Here is a 15,494-nt window from a genome sequence, read left to right on the forward strand (position 1 = left end):
TGACCTCGTGTGTGCCTTTCTAGGCCCCTGCAGATGGGCTCCGCTGGCATCACCCTGCCTCTAGGCACTCCCCCGTCCCAGGCACGGAGCTGGGTGACAGGGGGAAGAGTCCTGGGCAGGCCCCAGGTAGAGAGGCAGGCAGGAAGAGGACATGTGCTTCCTGCTGGAAATCCCTGTGGCCAGGACACCCACCGCGCCCCCACAGGGAGTGCACTGCTTTTCCCCCACCATTCAAGGTGATGGGGCCATCACCGGGGTGGTCTGTGGTTGTCCCCCATTGCACTCCCTGGTCCCTAGACCGAGCCCTCATTCTCAGGCACAGCAGGGAGCTCACTTCTCTGACAGGCAGGCCCCTGGGGCTGTCTGTGCCCCTAAATCTCACCCTCTCCACCCTAAGACCAGGTCCTCTGCCCAGCCTGGTACCAGAGGGCATGGGTGACACTCAGACATGTGACCGTCTCAGTCCCCAAGTGTGTCTTCCTGCACACAGACAGCCGAGCACCACAGAGGGTGCCTAGACTGGACTTAGGAAAAAAGGCATCGGCCTGGGCGTGTGTGTTTCATACCCTTCTATATGCAGATTGAACTCACTATACACAAGGTTGCTTTTGTAGCAAAAAAAATAAACTATGCAGAGCACAGTAAATATTCTGCAAGAATGACCTTTGTCCATTTTCATAATAAAGTGACAGTCTGTGGGATAGTGTTGCACACATTCTCCCAGACTGTATCTGTAGTTTGTTTTTGTTTTTGTTTTTTGAGACAGAGTCTCAGTCTGTTGCCAGGCTAGAGTGCAGTGGCGCGATCTCAGCAATCCTCTGCCTCCCGGGTCCAAGCGATTCTCCTGCCTCAGCCTCCCGAGTAGCTGGGATTACAGGCATTCACCCATTCACCACCACACCCAGCTAATTTTTTTTTTTTTTTTTTTTTTTTTTTTTTTTTTTTTAAGTAGAGATGGAGTTTCACCACATTGGCCAGGATGGTCTTGATCTCTTGACCTCGGCTGCTCACCTCAGCCTCCCACAGTGTTGGGATAACAGGTGTGAGCCACCACGCCCAGGCTAGCTTTGGTTTGAATATGGTTACTGATACCGTCTGACTGTTTAAGTTTCAAATTTCAGGTAGTAAGATGTATGTAGTTTTTCTCTGCAGCTCCCTCCTTTGCTCAGAAGTAAGTGCTAAGCTTAGAAGACGCTCTCACGTTTCATTCTTTTCCATTGCTCCCATTGCGTGTATGTATTTCCCCATCATTTCCTCTGCTGCCGCTGTGAAGGAGGAATTGCCTGGGTAGCCAGGGGTTCTGGCGCCATCAGCCAGCCCAGCTCCTTCCACCCATCCGAGGCAGCTTCTTCATCCAGAACTCATCACAAGTAGATCTGTCTCTGGGTATTTCCACTGGGTCTTAGCTCAGCCCCAGACGGTTTTACCTCCTTGCCCTGCGTCCCCAGGACGAGACAGAAGGGCCCACCGTGGTGATTCTCATGGCAGCTTATTGGGAGTGTGTTTGAATGACCAGTACCTCCCCACTACTCTCATCTTGCCCCCCAGAATTAGAGTGGTAATTCCCATCTGTCGTTGTTTCGAATGAATTTTGCAGTCACTTTGCCCAGTTCCTTCAAAGTTGCATTGGACTTTTCACGGCCATTGCCGTAAATGTCTGCATGGAGAAACATGGACGTTTTCAGTCATCAAACTCTGGGAAGGGCAGGGACTGCAGCAGAAGGGCGGCTGCAGAGACAGTTGAGGGACCCTGCCCCCTGGCGCGGGGCATAGCTGTTGGAACCCACTGGTCCCTTGGCTGGACCCACTGGCCTCCCTCTGGTCCTCTTTCCAAGTGGGGGCTTCCCATGGCTTCAGGGGCCCACTGGGTTGCAGCTGCAGCTGAGGCCGCAGCTCCCAGACCAAACTCCACCCTAAAAACCTTTCAGGAAATCGTAGCCAAGCATCCCAGTTCCACCATTAGGATTTGCTGACTCCACCTGCATGGCACAGACCTGCTGGGTCCTCACAGCCCTGCGCATTTTTGGGGAGGCACCAGGTGGGAAGCAGCTCAAGTGGAGGTCTCTGTTAGACCCCAAATGGAGATGCCTGCAAGAGGGCTCTGAGCCATGGCACAAGCCTGGGTGTTGACCCCACCCACCTGGCCCCAGCCTCCCCACCCACCGCCCTATCCAGGGGGCTCAGCCCTCCCGCTCCCCCCCTCTTTATCCCGCCAGGCCTCGAAGCCTCAGCCCTTGTGGGGCACCCAGGCCACCACTCCTGGGTCACATGCAGAATCGGGCTTGGCTCAGAGCCTGTCCCCAACAGACATGAGGCGTGGATACACTTCCCCTTCTACCATTTTTAAACCTGGCAAATAATTCCTCTATCTTGCCTGAAAAGCATAACTAAAATACACTACCTTTCCGTGTTTTTGTTCCATTCTCTGCTGAAAATAATACAAACAAACAATCTTTGGACGGAGGAGAAATAACGTGGGGAGAAAGAAGAATCAAACCACCAGCTCGGTGGAGAACTCGAAGCGCTAATTTCCAAGGCAAACTGCTCCTCAAGTCCCGTCTTCAGGCTGGCGGCTGCGCGCTCCCTCCCTGCAGCCTGACTTTAATCCTTCCAGAGCTGAGAGTCCCATGGCGAGAACTGTAAAACATCCCTGAAGGCTCCCTGCCAATCCAAGAAAATCATCCCACATCTCTTCTGAATTGTCACGCCATTGCTGCTGACAGGGGAGCGAGCAGTCACTCATGCTGAAGGTGCTTCCTGGCCCTCAGATGCACGGTGCCCCAGCGGTCCTCACGCCAACACCAGTGACCGCCCGCAACGGTCTCTGCCAGCACCGCGAGTGTGAGATGACCACAAAATCCAGCATGTGCCGGTGATGGCCAGAGATGGGGGTGAGAGAAGGGGTGGATGACTCTCCCAGCAGCACAGCAAACCCTGCACCACACCCTTCCCCAAGGCTGTGGCCAGCCTGCCGGTAGCTGACGCTGAAGTGCATTTCTAAACCTCTGAATTTGCCCCAAAGGAGAGAGTAAAATGAAAAGAGCCATCTATGGCATACCTAAGGTGGGCTGTGTGATGTGGCCGCAAGCATGGTGGGGAGAATGGGAATCCCAGAGCAGATGACCCGGTCGGAACCCCGTCCCAGCTACCGCCGGTGGGATGCCTTCCTCCCTAGTTCTGTTCCTGTGTCCTCCTGGGTTGCAGTGGAGAGAGCAGAGGGGCAGCTTCTGGTTCTGCTTCCTGCTCAGCGTTTGAACCATGGTACCAGTGAGCAGAGCCGCTGTTCTGGGGACCAGACGACATCCAGACACACAGGCCTGGGCTTCGCCATGCAGCTCCCCCGACCCCATGCCCCCCAGTCCCCGCCTCCCGCCACGATGCTGCCACCCTCTCTCCCTCCAAGCCTGGGGTCAGCATCAGGACAGAGCTAGGTACGGAAACGTGATGGTGTTTCAGACCCGGCGCTGACACTCAGATGGAAAACTGCACCCAGTCCTGCCACCGGCCCAGGAGCTAGAGACACCGCCTAGCGCACTGAATCGCGGCCTCCAAAGACGTTGGAACCCGTCCTCCCCACCACTGGCTCCTGTGAATATGATCTCATTTGGAACAAGGGTGTTTGCCCCGTTTTCTCACATGTGAGTGGGCGCTGAGTGATGAGAACACATGGACACACGGGGGGAACAACACCCTCTGGGGCCTGTGGCGGGGAGGGACAGCGTCAGGAAGAAGAGCTAGTGGATGCTGGGCTGAATTCCCAGGTGGCGAAGCCAGCATGGCACACACTGACCTGCGCCACAAACCTGCACATCCTGCATATGGACCCCTGCACTTCAAACAAAAGTTGAAGAAAAAATAAATTAAACTGGGAAAGAAAAACGATGTTTGCAGATATAATCAAGTAAAGCATCTCTGGATGAGACCCTCTGGGGCTTTCTGGGCAGGCTGTAAATCCTCGGGCAGGTGTCCTTGTAAGAGACAGCAGAGGGAGATTTGAGACAGAGCCAAGGAAGGGCACAGCGTGAAGCCAGGGGCAGAGAACCAGGCCATGTGCCCACAAGCCGAGGGAAGCCAGGGGTCGCTGGCGCTGCCAGAAGCTGGGAGAGAGGCGGGCCCAGTCCGAGGTCACTGGCTACAGCGCCGCGGGAAACTCCTGAGTGAGGCACGTCAGTTCCTGTCCCTGGGGAGCCCCCAGCCCAGAGAAGAGAGGAGCCTCCACAACAGACACTTCCCTGCCGTGCCCTGCCCTGGGGCAGTGATGCCCTTCAGGCCCCGGCCCCGGCCATCTTAGCAGCACCCGCACACAGGAACAGACAGAGGCTCCCCCTTGCCCCCACTCCCTGGTCCCCTGCAAGGCCGAGGCAGGGAGGCAGGTGTTCTCAGCCCAGCAGGCTTCCTGCAGTGGAGCACTATATTTCTCGGGTCAGAGCAGCATGGGCCACGCCCTGCCTGCCACGCTGCCCAGAGCAGAACCAACGCTCAGGCCCAGACAACAACCTGTCCAAGATCTTCTGGCCCCAAGTTAACCCGAGCTCTCCCAGTCTCCCCCTGGGTCCCATTCTCCCAAAGGAAGCCCGCCCCTCGAGGCCAGGCCTTCCCACTGGACCCATGACAGAGACCACCTGGGACCCCGGGCCCCACCTGGCGAGGGGCAGGTGGGAAGCAACACAAAGCCCTCCTCCTGCTGGGTGCAGTGGGGGAGGACATTATCACCAAAGCGACTAGGCCTTTGAGAACTGCAGGAGAATGGCAGCCCCGCTCCTTCCCCGAGGCCTGTTCTTGATCCTTAGACCCATCTGAAAGCCCCTTCCCCGACTGCAGGGAGAGGCATTTCTTCGTGGATTTCTTTGTGGAAGTTGCTTCTGCTTCTTTCATGAGTTGCCGAAGTGTGAGGGCCATGTCTGCAAGACACCACCTGAGTGCTCACGACCACCCCGAGCACTGCCGACCCTCACACACAGCCCTGGGGACTGTCCCAGCCCTCGCTCCATGGAGAAGGGAGAGGCTGAGAAACATCCTCCACCCAAGGTGCATCCCCCAGAGCACAGCTGCCTCTGGAAGCCCGGGATCCTGCATGCGGGAGCAGCCTCTGGGCTGTGCACTGAGCCCCAGCCTCGGGGAGCTGCTGCAGGCACCCGGAGGACCCCACCCTGCGGCAGCCCTTCTGCACGTGGGCCCTGGACTCCCACATCCATCAGAGAGCGATGGCAAAGGGGGACCCGCTGATTTTGCAAATGCAAAACCATAACATGGAAGTTAAGACACGGACCCAGGCTTCCTAGTTGAGACCTCCAGCGGCGGGAAGATAAATAGTGACTTCATCCAGGGCCTGAAGACACCCCAGCACGAAGCTGTGTCCTCTGACGGGAAGGCCGTGCGTGGGTGATGCCGCCACCTGCTGACAGAAACGGGAATAGCCTCTTCCAAGCCCCAAGAAATGGACAAAACTCAGGGGCTCCCCTCCCAGGACCTCACAGCCAGACCCCAGTCCCGAACCATCCCTGCCCAGCAGCCAGCGTGTGTGGAGAGCGCAGCCATCTGGCTAGGCAGTCCATCATGCACGTGTGACACATCGTTATGTGCCTTCCCCAGAAAGGCACCTTCAGGTCTTAACCCCAGGACCTGTGAATATGACTGGTACGGTTTGGCTCTGTGCTGTCCCCTCCCAAACCTCATCTCAAGTTGCAATTCCCCACGTGTCGAGGGAGGGGCCTGGGGGGAGGTGACTGAATCACGGGGATGGATTTTCCCCTTGCTGTTCTCCTGATAGTGAGTTCTCAGGAGATCCGCTGGTTTAAAAGTGTGACACTTCCTGCCCCGCCTCCCTCTCCTGCCATCCTGTAAGACGTGCCTTGCTTCCCCTTCATCTTCCGCCATGACTGTAAGTTTCCTGAAGCCTCCTCGGCCATGTGTAACAGAGTCAACTGAACCTCTTTCCTGTATAAATTACCTAGTCTCAAGTAGGTCTTTATAGCGGTGTGAAAATTGGCTAATACAGAAGATTGATACCAGGATAGTGAGGCACTGATCTCCAGATACCTGAAAATGTGGAAGCGACTTTGGAACTGGGTAACAGGCAGAGGTTGGAACAGTTTGGAGAGCTCAGAAGACAGGAAGATGTGGGCAAGTTTGGAACTTCCTAGAGACTTGTTGAATGGTTCTGACTGAAATGGTAATAGTGATATGCCAATGTCAGGCTGACGTGGTCTTAGAGGGAGATGAGGAACGTATTGGGAACCGAAGCAAAGTTGTACTTTAGCAAAGAGACTGGGAGCATTTTGCCCCTGCCCTAGAGATCCGTGGGACTTTGAATTTGAGATGATTTAGGGTATCCAGCAGAAGAAATTTCTAAGCAGCAAAGCATTCGAGATGTGACCTGGCTTTTTCTGAAAAAGTACAGTCGTTGTGTTCACAAGATGATCTGAAATTGGAAATTCTGTTTAAAAGGAAAGCAGAACATGTAAGTTTGGAAAATTTGTAGCCGATGTGGTAGAAAAGGAAAACCCATTTTCTTGGGCGAAATTTAAGCCATCAGCTGCAGATATGTCCCCAGGGCATTTCAGAGAGCTTCACGGCAGACCCTCCCACCTAGAAGGCAAAACCAGCTCCAGCCAGGGCTAAAAAGGGTCAAGGTACAGATCAGACAGAGCCTGCAGGTGTGCAGAAGACAGGTGCTGAACTCTGGAAGCCTCTGCCTAGGTTTCAGAGGGTGTACAGAAACGCCTGGATGTCCAGGCAGAAGTCCGCTGCAGGGGTAGAGCCCTCACGGCGAACGTCTGCTAGGGCAATGCAGGGGGGAAATGTGAGAAGAGGGCCACCAATCCTCCAGACTCCAGAATGGTAGATTTACCAACAGGTTGCACCCTGGGCCTTGAATAGCTGGAGGTCCTCAGGGGCAGAGCGTCCCAAGGCCTTGGAACCCCACCCCTTGGATCAGTATGGCCCTGGATGTGAGACATGCAGACAAAGGAGATTATTTTGGAGCTTTAAGATTTAACGACTGCCCTGCCAGAGTTTGGACTTGCATGGGGTCTGTAGCGCCTTTGTTTTGGGCCAATTTCTCCCTTTTGGAATGAGACCATTTACCAAGGGTCGTACCCCCATGGTATCTTGGAAGTAACTAGTTTTTGATTTTACAAGGTCATAGGTGGAAGGGATTTTGTCTCAGATGAGACTCTGGACTGTGGACTTTTGAGTTAATGCTGAAATGAGTTAAGACTCTGGGGTACTGTTGGGAAGGCATGACTGGTTTTCAAATGTAAAAAGGACATGAGATTTAGGAGGGGAAGGGGTTGAATGATAGGGTTTGGCTGTGTCCCAACCCAAATCTCATCTCGAATTGTAATCCCCACGTGTCCAGGGAGGGACCTGGTGGGAGGTGATTGAAGCATGCGGGCGATTTCTCCCATGCTGCTCTTGTGACAACCAGTTCTCTCGAGATCTGATGGTTTAAGTGTGGCACCCACCCCCACCGCCATGTAAGACACGCCTTGTTTCCCCTTTGCCTTCCATCATGATTATAAGTTTTCTGACGCCTCCACAGCCACGTGTAACTGTGTCAATTAAACCTCTTTTCTTTATAAATAACCCAGTCTCGGGCAGTTTTTTATATTAATAGCAGTGTGAAAAAACATAAGTGATCTTATTTGGAAATAGCAACTTTGCCGATGATCAACTAAAGACGAGGTCACTAGGGTGGTCCCTAATCCAACAGGACTGAGTGTTCTTGCAGAAAAGGCCCACGGGGAGAAGGTGGTGTGAAGATGGAGGCAGGAATGGGAGCGACACATGAACAAGCCCAGGAGGCCAAGCCTGGCTTGCAACACGAGACCCTGGCAGAGCAAGGCATGCCTCGTCCTCGCGGCTGCAGAGGGAGCACGGCCCTGCCCACACCTTGATTTTGGATTTTTGGCCTCCAGAGCTGGGACGAAACATGTTTCTGCTGTTTTTTAAGCAAGTCAGTTTGTGGTGCATCCTGGTGTATAATGGCAGAAGCCCCAGGAAACTCATCCATACTGAATACAATTTGTTTATTGTCTAAAACACACTTCCCTCCATCATCTATCCCTTCGGTCACTTCTGGAATTTATATATAGACATCCAAGTCACTCCCCATATCCACAGAAGGCCTAGGCACCTGGGTCAGAATCCTCATTGTCCTGCCAGCTCCTGCCAGCAGCCTGAACCCTCAGCCCAAAACGGTCTCACTGGCCCTGGGCTCACGTGCCAAGTTCTTCATCCCACTCGCTGGGCATCTGGTTCCAGGACCACATTTCCATCCCTGCTGTCGTCCAGAAGGTGCTCCTACCACTCTCTCTCATTCTCCCTCTCTCTCACCCCCACTCTCTCTCCCTCCCTTTCTCATTCTCCTTTCCCCCTCCCTCCCTCTGCAATCTCCAGTTCTAGTTGCCCATCACCGACCACAGCTTGCAGCTGTCCCAGTACTTCTCGTCTACATTCATTCAGCTCCCCTCTGGCCTCTGTTCTTCCTCCCTTGGGGGTATTCTCCCACTCACCAGTGCCTGCTGGATCTGCGGCCATCTCCAGCCGGACTGGACACTTGGGCCTCAATGTCCCTGCCGGTGAGTTAGCTGAGAGACACTCGTCTATAGGTCCCACTGCCCGGTCTTGCTGGGCGTGCCAAGAACACAATGCCCTGACCACTCTTTTCTGGGCCATTTCTGAGGCCTGCGCTTGCGGTGGGCAGCCTTCCGGGGAGACAGTCTCCCTCTGGGACAAAGATCACATTGGTCCCACGGGCTACAGGGTCCTGTTTTGTAACGTGCCCACTGTGGCGCCACGTGTCTGGGCACAATAGCGTCGCCTGATTCCTGCTGTCGTCTTTTCCGTCTGACTCGGGGTATCGTGTCTTCTGCCGGCGCCCATGCAACTTCGGCAAGCTGGCCTGTCTGCTGGCAAGTGGGGCAGAAACCCTGCACACCACCATTCTCGGCAAACACTCCTTCTGGGATCTTGGCCTCCCTTTTCTCCCTGGACTTTGACCACTGTTACTCAGCAAACTCCCGCGTCTAGACCAGCCCAGCACCGGTTTCTCCCACGCACCCCGCTGCTGCGTAGGAGGCGCCACTGCAAACGTCCCTGGGGTCTGCCAGCTGCTCAGAGGTCCCCATGCCCTTCCCTGGTCAGCTCCCGGCCGGCGACTCTAAACCGTCCATCTTTGCCAGCACCCCGCTCCATCCCCGCCCCGACTGAAGGAAACAGATGTGCCCCGAACTCCGAGTTCTCCCCCCATCTCGGTGTCCTCGCCTACCTGCACCCCGCCTCGTGCGTCTTCCTCATCCCCGAGCGGAGGGATCTATCCTGTCCGAAGCTAACCCTGCCCCCTGGACTCTGCGCCCTCCTTCCCGCAGCCCCCGCCAGATTGCAGCTCCGTTCACCGCCCCCTCCACACGCGCCGCGGGCACCTCCGGGAGCTGGGGCCAGCGCGGGGCGCACACACCGTCCACCTCGAACCGCTGACCGAGAGCTCGGGGCCGCCCTCTCCGTGCACACCGGCTCGCCGAAGGCTCGCGACAGCCTGGGCGCGCATTCCCATCCTGCAGATGAGGACAGGGACGCAGACAAGCTAAGGAACAGGGAAAAGGCCGGCCGGGAGGACGCACGGACGAGCGGGAGCTCCGCCAGGCCCCACGGCGGCCCCCGAGCAGGCTCCGCGCAGGGCCGGGGGTGCCCGCGGCTCCGCCGTCCCAGGCCGCTTGCTTTCACCCCGCACCCTCCCGCCTCAGGGTGCATCGCTCCGTGGATCCGTCGCGAACGCCCGGCGTGGGGGAAGAGCGCCTCGTCCCGGCAGGAGGCCGCTGCCCGGCGTGCGAACTCCCCTGCGTCCTCCAACCCCAGCCCCGGGCGCCGCGCCCCTCCGTGCTGTGCGAGCCCCCGGCCCGCGCGCGCGCCTCCGTCCACGCTCCAGGGGCCGAGGCGGGCGTGGCACTTGCAGGGCCTGTCACCCGCTTTCCACGCCGGCCCGGCGCTCCGGGATTCCCGGACCCTCCTCCCCCGCGGCTCCGCGACCCCGAGGGCACCGGCTTCGGCCCCGCCCCTTCCCTCGTGTAAACAGGAAGTGAGGCTGCGCGTGACAATCGCTTCCGGCGCAGCGAGGGGCGGGAGCAGTGGTGAACGGCGGCGGGGCGAAGCCAATCGCGGAAGGTGGCAGGAGGAGAGCCAATCCCGAGGGTCGGCGGGCGCGGAAGGGGCGGAGACAGGGGCGGGGCCGTGGGTGGGGTCGGGCGGTGGCGGTGGCGGCGACGGTGGCTGCGGGGACGCCGGCTGCGGCGGCTGCGGCGACGGCGGCTGCGGCGACGGCTTCCGCGTCGGCCTCGGGGCCCGGGTCGGTAACGGGCGCGGCGATGCTGCAACTGCGGGACTCGGTGGACTCGGCCGGCACGAGCCCCACGGCGCTGCTGGCGGCCGGCGAGGAGGTGGGGGCGGGCGGCTGCCCGGGCGTGGGGCGGCCGGGACCTGGGACGCCGCTGCGCCAGACGCTCTGGCCGCTCAGCATCCACGACCCCACGCGCCGCGCCCGCGTCAAGGAGTACTTCGTGTTCCGGGTGAGGCCGGGACCGGGGCCGAGGGCGCGGGGCGGGCGCGGGGCGGGATCGGGGCGAGTGGGGACGGAGGCGGGCGTCGGGCGTTCCTGCGGAGAGCGACCTGTGACCTGTGACCTTTGCCCCCATCCGCCCAGCCGGGCAGCATCGAGCAGGCAGTGGAGGAGATCCGCGTGGTGGTGCGGCCCGTGGAGGACGGCGAGATCCAGGGGGTGTGGCTGCTGACCGAGTAAGCCGGGGCTGCGCGCTCCTCGGTGGGGGGACCCGCTCCTGGCCACCGCGCAGCACCTTGCGGGGACCTCCCAGCGCGCTACGCTCAGGCCGCGCGCCGCCCCTGCTGCCCTTTCGGCCGGGCTGGCCTTGGCTGAGCCGAGACAGCCGTGTCCAGGGTGGACCGAGGCCCCTCCTCTTCCTGCAGGGTGGATCACTGGAACAATGAGAAGGAGCGGCTGGTGCTGGTCACCGAGCAGTCCCTGCTCATCTGTAAATACGACTTCATCAGTCTCCAGTGCCAGCAGGTGGTCCGGATAGCGCTCAACGCAGTAGATACCATTTCCTACGGAGAGTTCCAGTTTCCCCCTAAATCACTCAACAAGTAAGTCTGTTCAGAGTCCAGTATCACTGCACCAAAAAAGAAGCGACTTCTGGGCAGTTGAGTGCATTGAAAGGAATTCTGGCACAGAAGCCAGCTCTTAGGCTTGTAGTAAAAAGACTTACGTGAGTTTAAGATGCATTGAAGTGGAGCCCAACGTGTTAAAGAGGAACTTGGATGTTCTTCAGGTAAAGGCCAGACTGCATTTTAGCTCCAGCCAGGGACAGATTGCATGACGCATCAAGTCTTACTCTGGCTAATTTTTAAAAGAGAAAGAAGGGTGCCACTTTCTAGATACCACTGAAAGACCAATTTGGAAATATATAATGGCTAACTTCCAGGAGTTGATCTTTTTGCTGTAGGATAATTTTCTGAAATCTGACAAACCTAGACAACATACAGTCAGTTAAACTGTAGAACTGAGATTTTTGATGTAGAGATTTGGATGAGGAATTCAGGACCCTAAACTGAGTACACATTTTAACCAACATTTAAGATGACGTAAGGAAAAGGTTACACTTCCTCTTCTCTCATGTGGACAGCCTAGCTCTATTCCTCCCTCCCCCACTTTTTTTTTGAGACAGAGTCCCACTCTGTCACCCAGGCACCAGTGGTGCAAACTTGGCTCGCTGCATTCTCCACCTCCCAGGCTTAAGTGATCCTCCCACCTCAGCCTCCCAAGGAGCTAGGACTGCAAGTGGCCACCACCACGCCCAGCTAATTTTTGTATTTTTTATAGAGATGGGGCTTGGCTAGATTGCTCAGGCTGGTCCCAAACTTCTGGGCTCAAGAGATCTGCCCATCTTGGCCTCCCAAAGTACTGGGATTACAGACGTGAGCCACTGTGCCCAGCTGGTATTCCTATTAATTTTTAATCATGTAAATATTACCAAAGTAATACATTTAATAACCAAAATATATTTGCTATAAGTACAGTTTTTTGTTTCTTTTTTTTTTTACTTAGAATCTTGCTCTGTTGCCCAGGCTGGAGTGCAATGGCATGATCTCAGCTCACTGCGATTGCCGCCTCCCAGGTTCAAACAGTTCTCCTGCCTCAGCCTCCCATGTAGCTGGGATTACAGGCGTGTGCCTCCACGCCTGGGTAGTTTTTTGTATTTTTAGTAGAGATGGGGTTTCACCATGTTGGCCAGCCTGGTGTTGAACTCCTGACCTCAGGTGATCTGCCCACCTCAGCCTCAGAATGCTGGGATTCCAGGTGTGAGCCACTGCGCCCAGCCTGTAAGTACTTAGAGCAGTTATTAGTGGAGATGAAGTTACTCTTAAAAACCACAAGCCATTTTCCACTGTGATACATCAGGTCTTTTCTGTAAACAGGAAAATGCTCTTTACTGTCATACGCTCCTAACTGTGAGATCATCAGGTTGTCCATGAGAGCACTGTGACCTACCGTGCTGAGTCTGGTATGTCTTCTAATTTGTCAGGCGAGAAGGGTTTGGGATTCGAATTCAGTGGGACAAGCAAAGTCGCCCTTCCTTCATAAACAGATGGAATCCCTGGTCTACCAATGTGCCGTATGCCACTTTCATAGAACACCCGATGGCGGGTGCAGATGAGAAGACAGCATCTCTGTGCCAGGTAAGAAGACAGGCTGGGATGCCGCACCCCCGCAGTGACAGAACCATTTCAGATCTGCACTCACCAGCAGCCACGTGATGCTGCTGCTGAGCACTTGAGACGTGGCTAGTAGCAGTGAGAGAGTAAACTCATGATAGAATTTATCCTCTTAAGTTTTTGAAAGTTCGGTTAATTTATGTTGAAGTAGCCCACTGTGGCCAGTGGCTACTGGTCAGCATACCGCCATAATGTGTCCTCCTGAGGGAGATCTGGATGGAGATGACTCCCACTGGGCTTCACAGGACAGCAGCAGAGCCAGCTGTGCCAGCTGTCCAGTGCAGATGCTCACCAGGAGAGGGGGCCTCAGGGCCGGGGTTAGAGCAGAGCCCACGGCCTGGTGGGGTTCTGCCCTTCCCCAGCTGTGCGCCTCGGCCTGGTTACCGACCTGGTAGGTAACCTGGTAGAGCCCTGTACACAAGAAGAGCTCTGCGCATGCCGGCTGCCACTGGCCGCAGAAAAGCATGGTGGTAAGATTTCCACACACCTGGAGAGCCCCATGGGGAGGGGAGCTGAGGGACCCCCCAGATGTGGCAGAGGCAGCCCCTTCAAGTGAGGGGAAGAAGAGACAGGTGGCATCTGGAGGGATTAAGTGTCTCAGAATGCTAATTTTTCCAAGTAATAGATGCTCTTACCTTGCCTGACAATTAAAGCTCCATGTTTTTTTCTCTTTAAAGTTGGAAAGCTTCAAGTCTCTGTTGATCCAAGCTGTGAAAAAAGCCCAAAAAGAAAGCCCTCTGCCGGGACAGGCGAATGGCGTTCTGATCCTGGAACGTCCCCTGCTCATTGAGACCTACGTGGGACTCATGTCCTTCATTAACAACGAGGCTAAGCTGGGCTACTCCATGACCAGGGGCAAAATAGGCTTTTAGCCAGCTGCATTCTGGGAGCTCCTCCCCCCTCCCCAGAAAGCCAAGGGATGTGGGGGCTGGGGGGCCTGGCATTCTTCATGCTGCCCTGCTGCCAGCTAGGAGGATAGGGGTCCTTTACCTTTAGGGACCTCAGCACGATTAGAATAGTAAAGTGAATTCTCTCTATTTAATTGGATATTGGACTCTGCTAATACAAGCTACAGACAAAAGCATAAAGGCTTGCTGCCGCCGTGGCCGTGCTGCTAGTACTCCATCCTCTGTCACTCCAGTTCTGGTGTTTTCCTCGAGTACCTCCTTGGCTTCTCGTGGTTCTTGCCACCCCAGCACGCCGGGACCCTCAGCACGCCGCTCACCGCTTGCCTAGGTGGCTAAACGCAGGGAGGCACCGGGTATCTGAGTGCCTGCAGTTGCTAGTATGTCTACACTTGATGTCCAATTTTGTATTTTAAAATGTAATCCATTTTTACTGCAGCTCCTCCAGAAGCAGCCTGCAGACTGGTTCAGTGAGATCCGTCTGCACCCGCAGGGCCCTCAGTGAACTGTTCTGTAAATGGTTGACCTAAACTCACTTTTTCTAAAATTAATCCAAGCTGTGGTAATACTTAAGGTATCTTTCCCAGACTCAAAAAGGTTTACAGAAAATCATTTTAAGACAATTTATTAATTTGAGAAACTCACCTTGACAGTTCTTTGCACACAGTTTTTACAACTCTCTGTATTCTAAGTTTGTATTGTATTCATATTTAAAAGGGAATTGAGTAGTTTGCTTTTTGAATAATGCACTTTAAAAAAAAAAAAAAGGAACCATATCAGGCTGGGCATGGTGGCTCATACCCGTAATCCCAGCATTTTGGGAGGCTGAGGTTGGCAGATCTCACTAGCTCAGAAGTTCGAGAGCACCCTGAGCAATGTGGTAAAACCCCGTCTACCAAATATACAAAAATTAGCTGGGCATGGTAGTGCATGTGTGGTCACAGCTACTCAGGAGACTGAGGCAGGAGGATCGCTTGAGCCTGGGAGGCGGAGGCTCCAGTGAGCCAAGATGGCGCCACTGGCTGCGCTCCAGCCTGGGTGACAGAGTGAGACTCCATCTCTCAGATGCTTGTGAAGCAGCTGATGCCCGCCTTGGCTCCTACAGCTCCCTCATAGACTGGGGCTTTGTCCAAGTCTCGCACTGAACACACCCGGGCTTTGACGTGCGGATTTCCCCACAGGGACCCACGCACCTCCCTGCATCTGCGCACCTTGCTCGGGAGGCTGCAAGTGCTGTCAAGCCTCCCGTGCTGGCTTACTGGCTCTTTCCCTCATCTCTATGACTGTGGTAGCTTTAAGCAAGTGGTGTGCTGTGGGGTGAGTGTGGCCGCCTGCAGGAGGCACAGGGCTGCCTTGGAAGCTGGCGGGGGACTCCAGCGTCTGAGTTCATAAAGCATTTAGAACTGGATGGTGGTGGTTCCTTTTTTGAAGTTGTTATTAAAGTAGGTGCAACAGCCCAGAAAGAGTGTCTTCCTGTGTGAAAGCCCCGTCCCGGGCGGCTTTGCACTTGCTGCCTGTGCTGTGAGGACTGTCCCTCACAGGGGTCCTGAGAACGGGTCTCTGCAGAGAGGCCACGGTACGCAGCAACCTAGGTTTGCGACCCTGATCCCCCTATCTGTGGTGCCAGGCAAGCCTGGCTGCCTGCCAAGCACTGGCTGGAGAGACTGATGGAATTGTTCTGGGTAGTTCTAGGTGCTTCCTGCAAACAGCCAGGGTGGAGACCTACACGCACTGCTCTCAAACAAGTGGATGTGAGACTCCCTGAGGAACGGACCAGACCTGGGGGTGGCATCGCGCTTGGGT

General features: G+C 55.7%; 1 protein-coding gene and 1 pseudogene across 1 annotated transcript; one reads left to right on the forward strand and one right to left on the reverse strand.

The window, feature by feature from the left end:
* Window positions 1-8,013: 8,013 nt before the first annotated feature.
* Window positions 8,014-9,550, reverse strand: LOC141580365 (uncharacterized; annotated as a pseudogene).
* Window positions 9,551-10,213: 663 nt separating this feature from the next.
* On the forward strand, window positions 10,214-15,154 carry TPRG1L (tumor protein p63 regulated 1 like). Its single transcript, XM_039474194.2, has 5 exons — window positions 10,214-10,565; window positions 10,700-10,791; window positions 10,981-11,157; window positions 12,597-12,750; window positions 13,464-15,154. The coding sequence occupies exons 1-5, from the start codon at window positions 10,365-10,367 to the stop codon at window positions 13,656-13,658; spliced, it is 819 nt and encodes a 272-aa protein (XP_039330128.1). The 5' UTR covers window positions 10,214-10,364; the 3' UTR covers window positions 13,659-15,154.
* Window positions 15,155-15,494: the final 340 nt, after the last annotated feature.

Source organism: Saimiri boliviensis, chromosome 11 (assembly GCF_048565385.1).
Source record: "Saimiri boliviensis isolate mSaiBol1 chromosome 11, mSaiBol1.pri, whole genome shotgun sequence".
In the NCBI taxonomy this organism is placed as follows: domain Eukaryota; kingdom Metazoa; phylum Chordata; class Mammalia; order Primates; family Cebidae; genus Saimiri; species Saimiri boliviensis.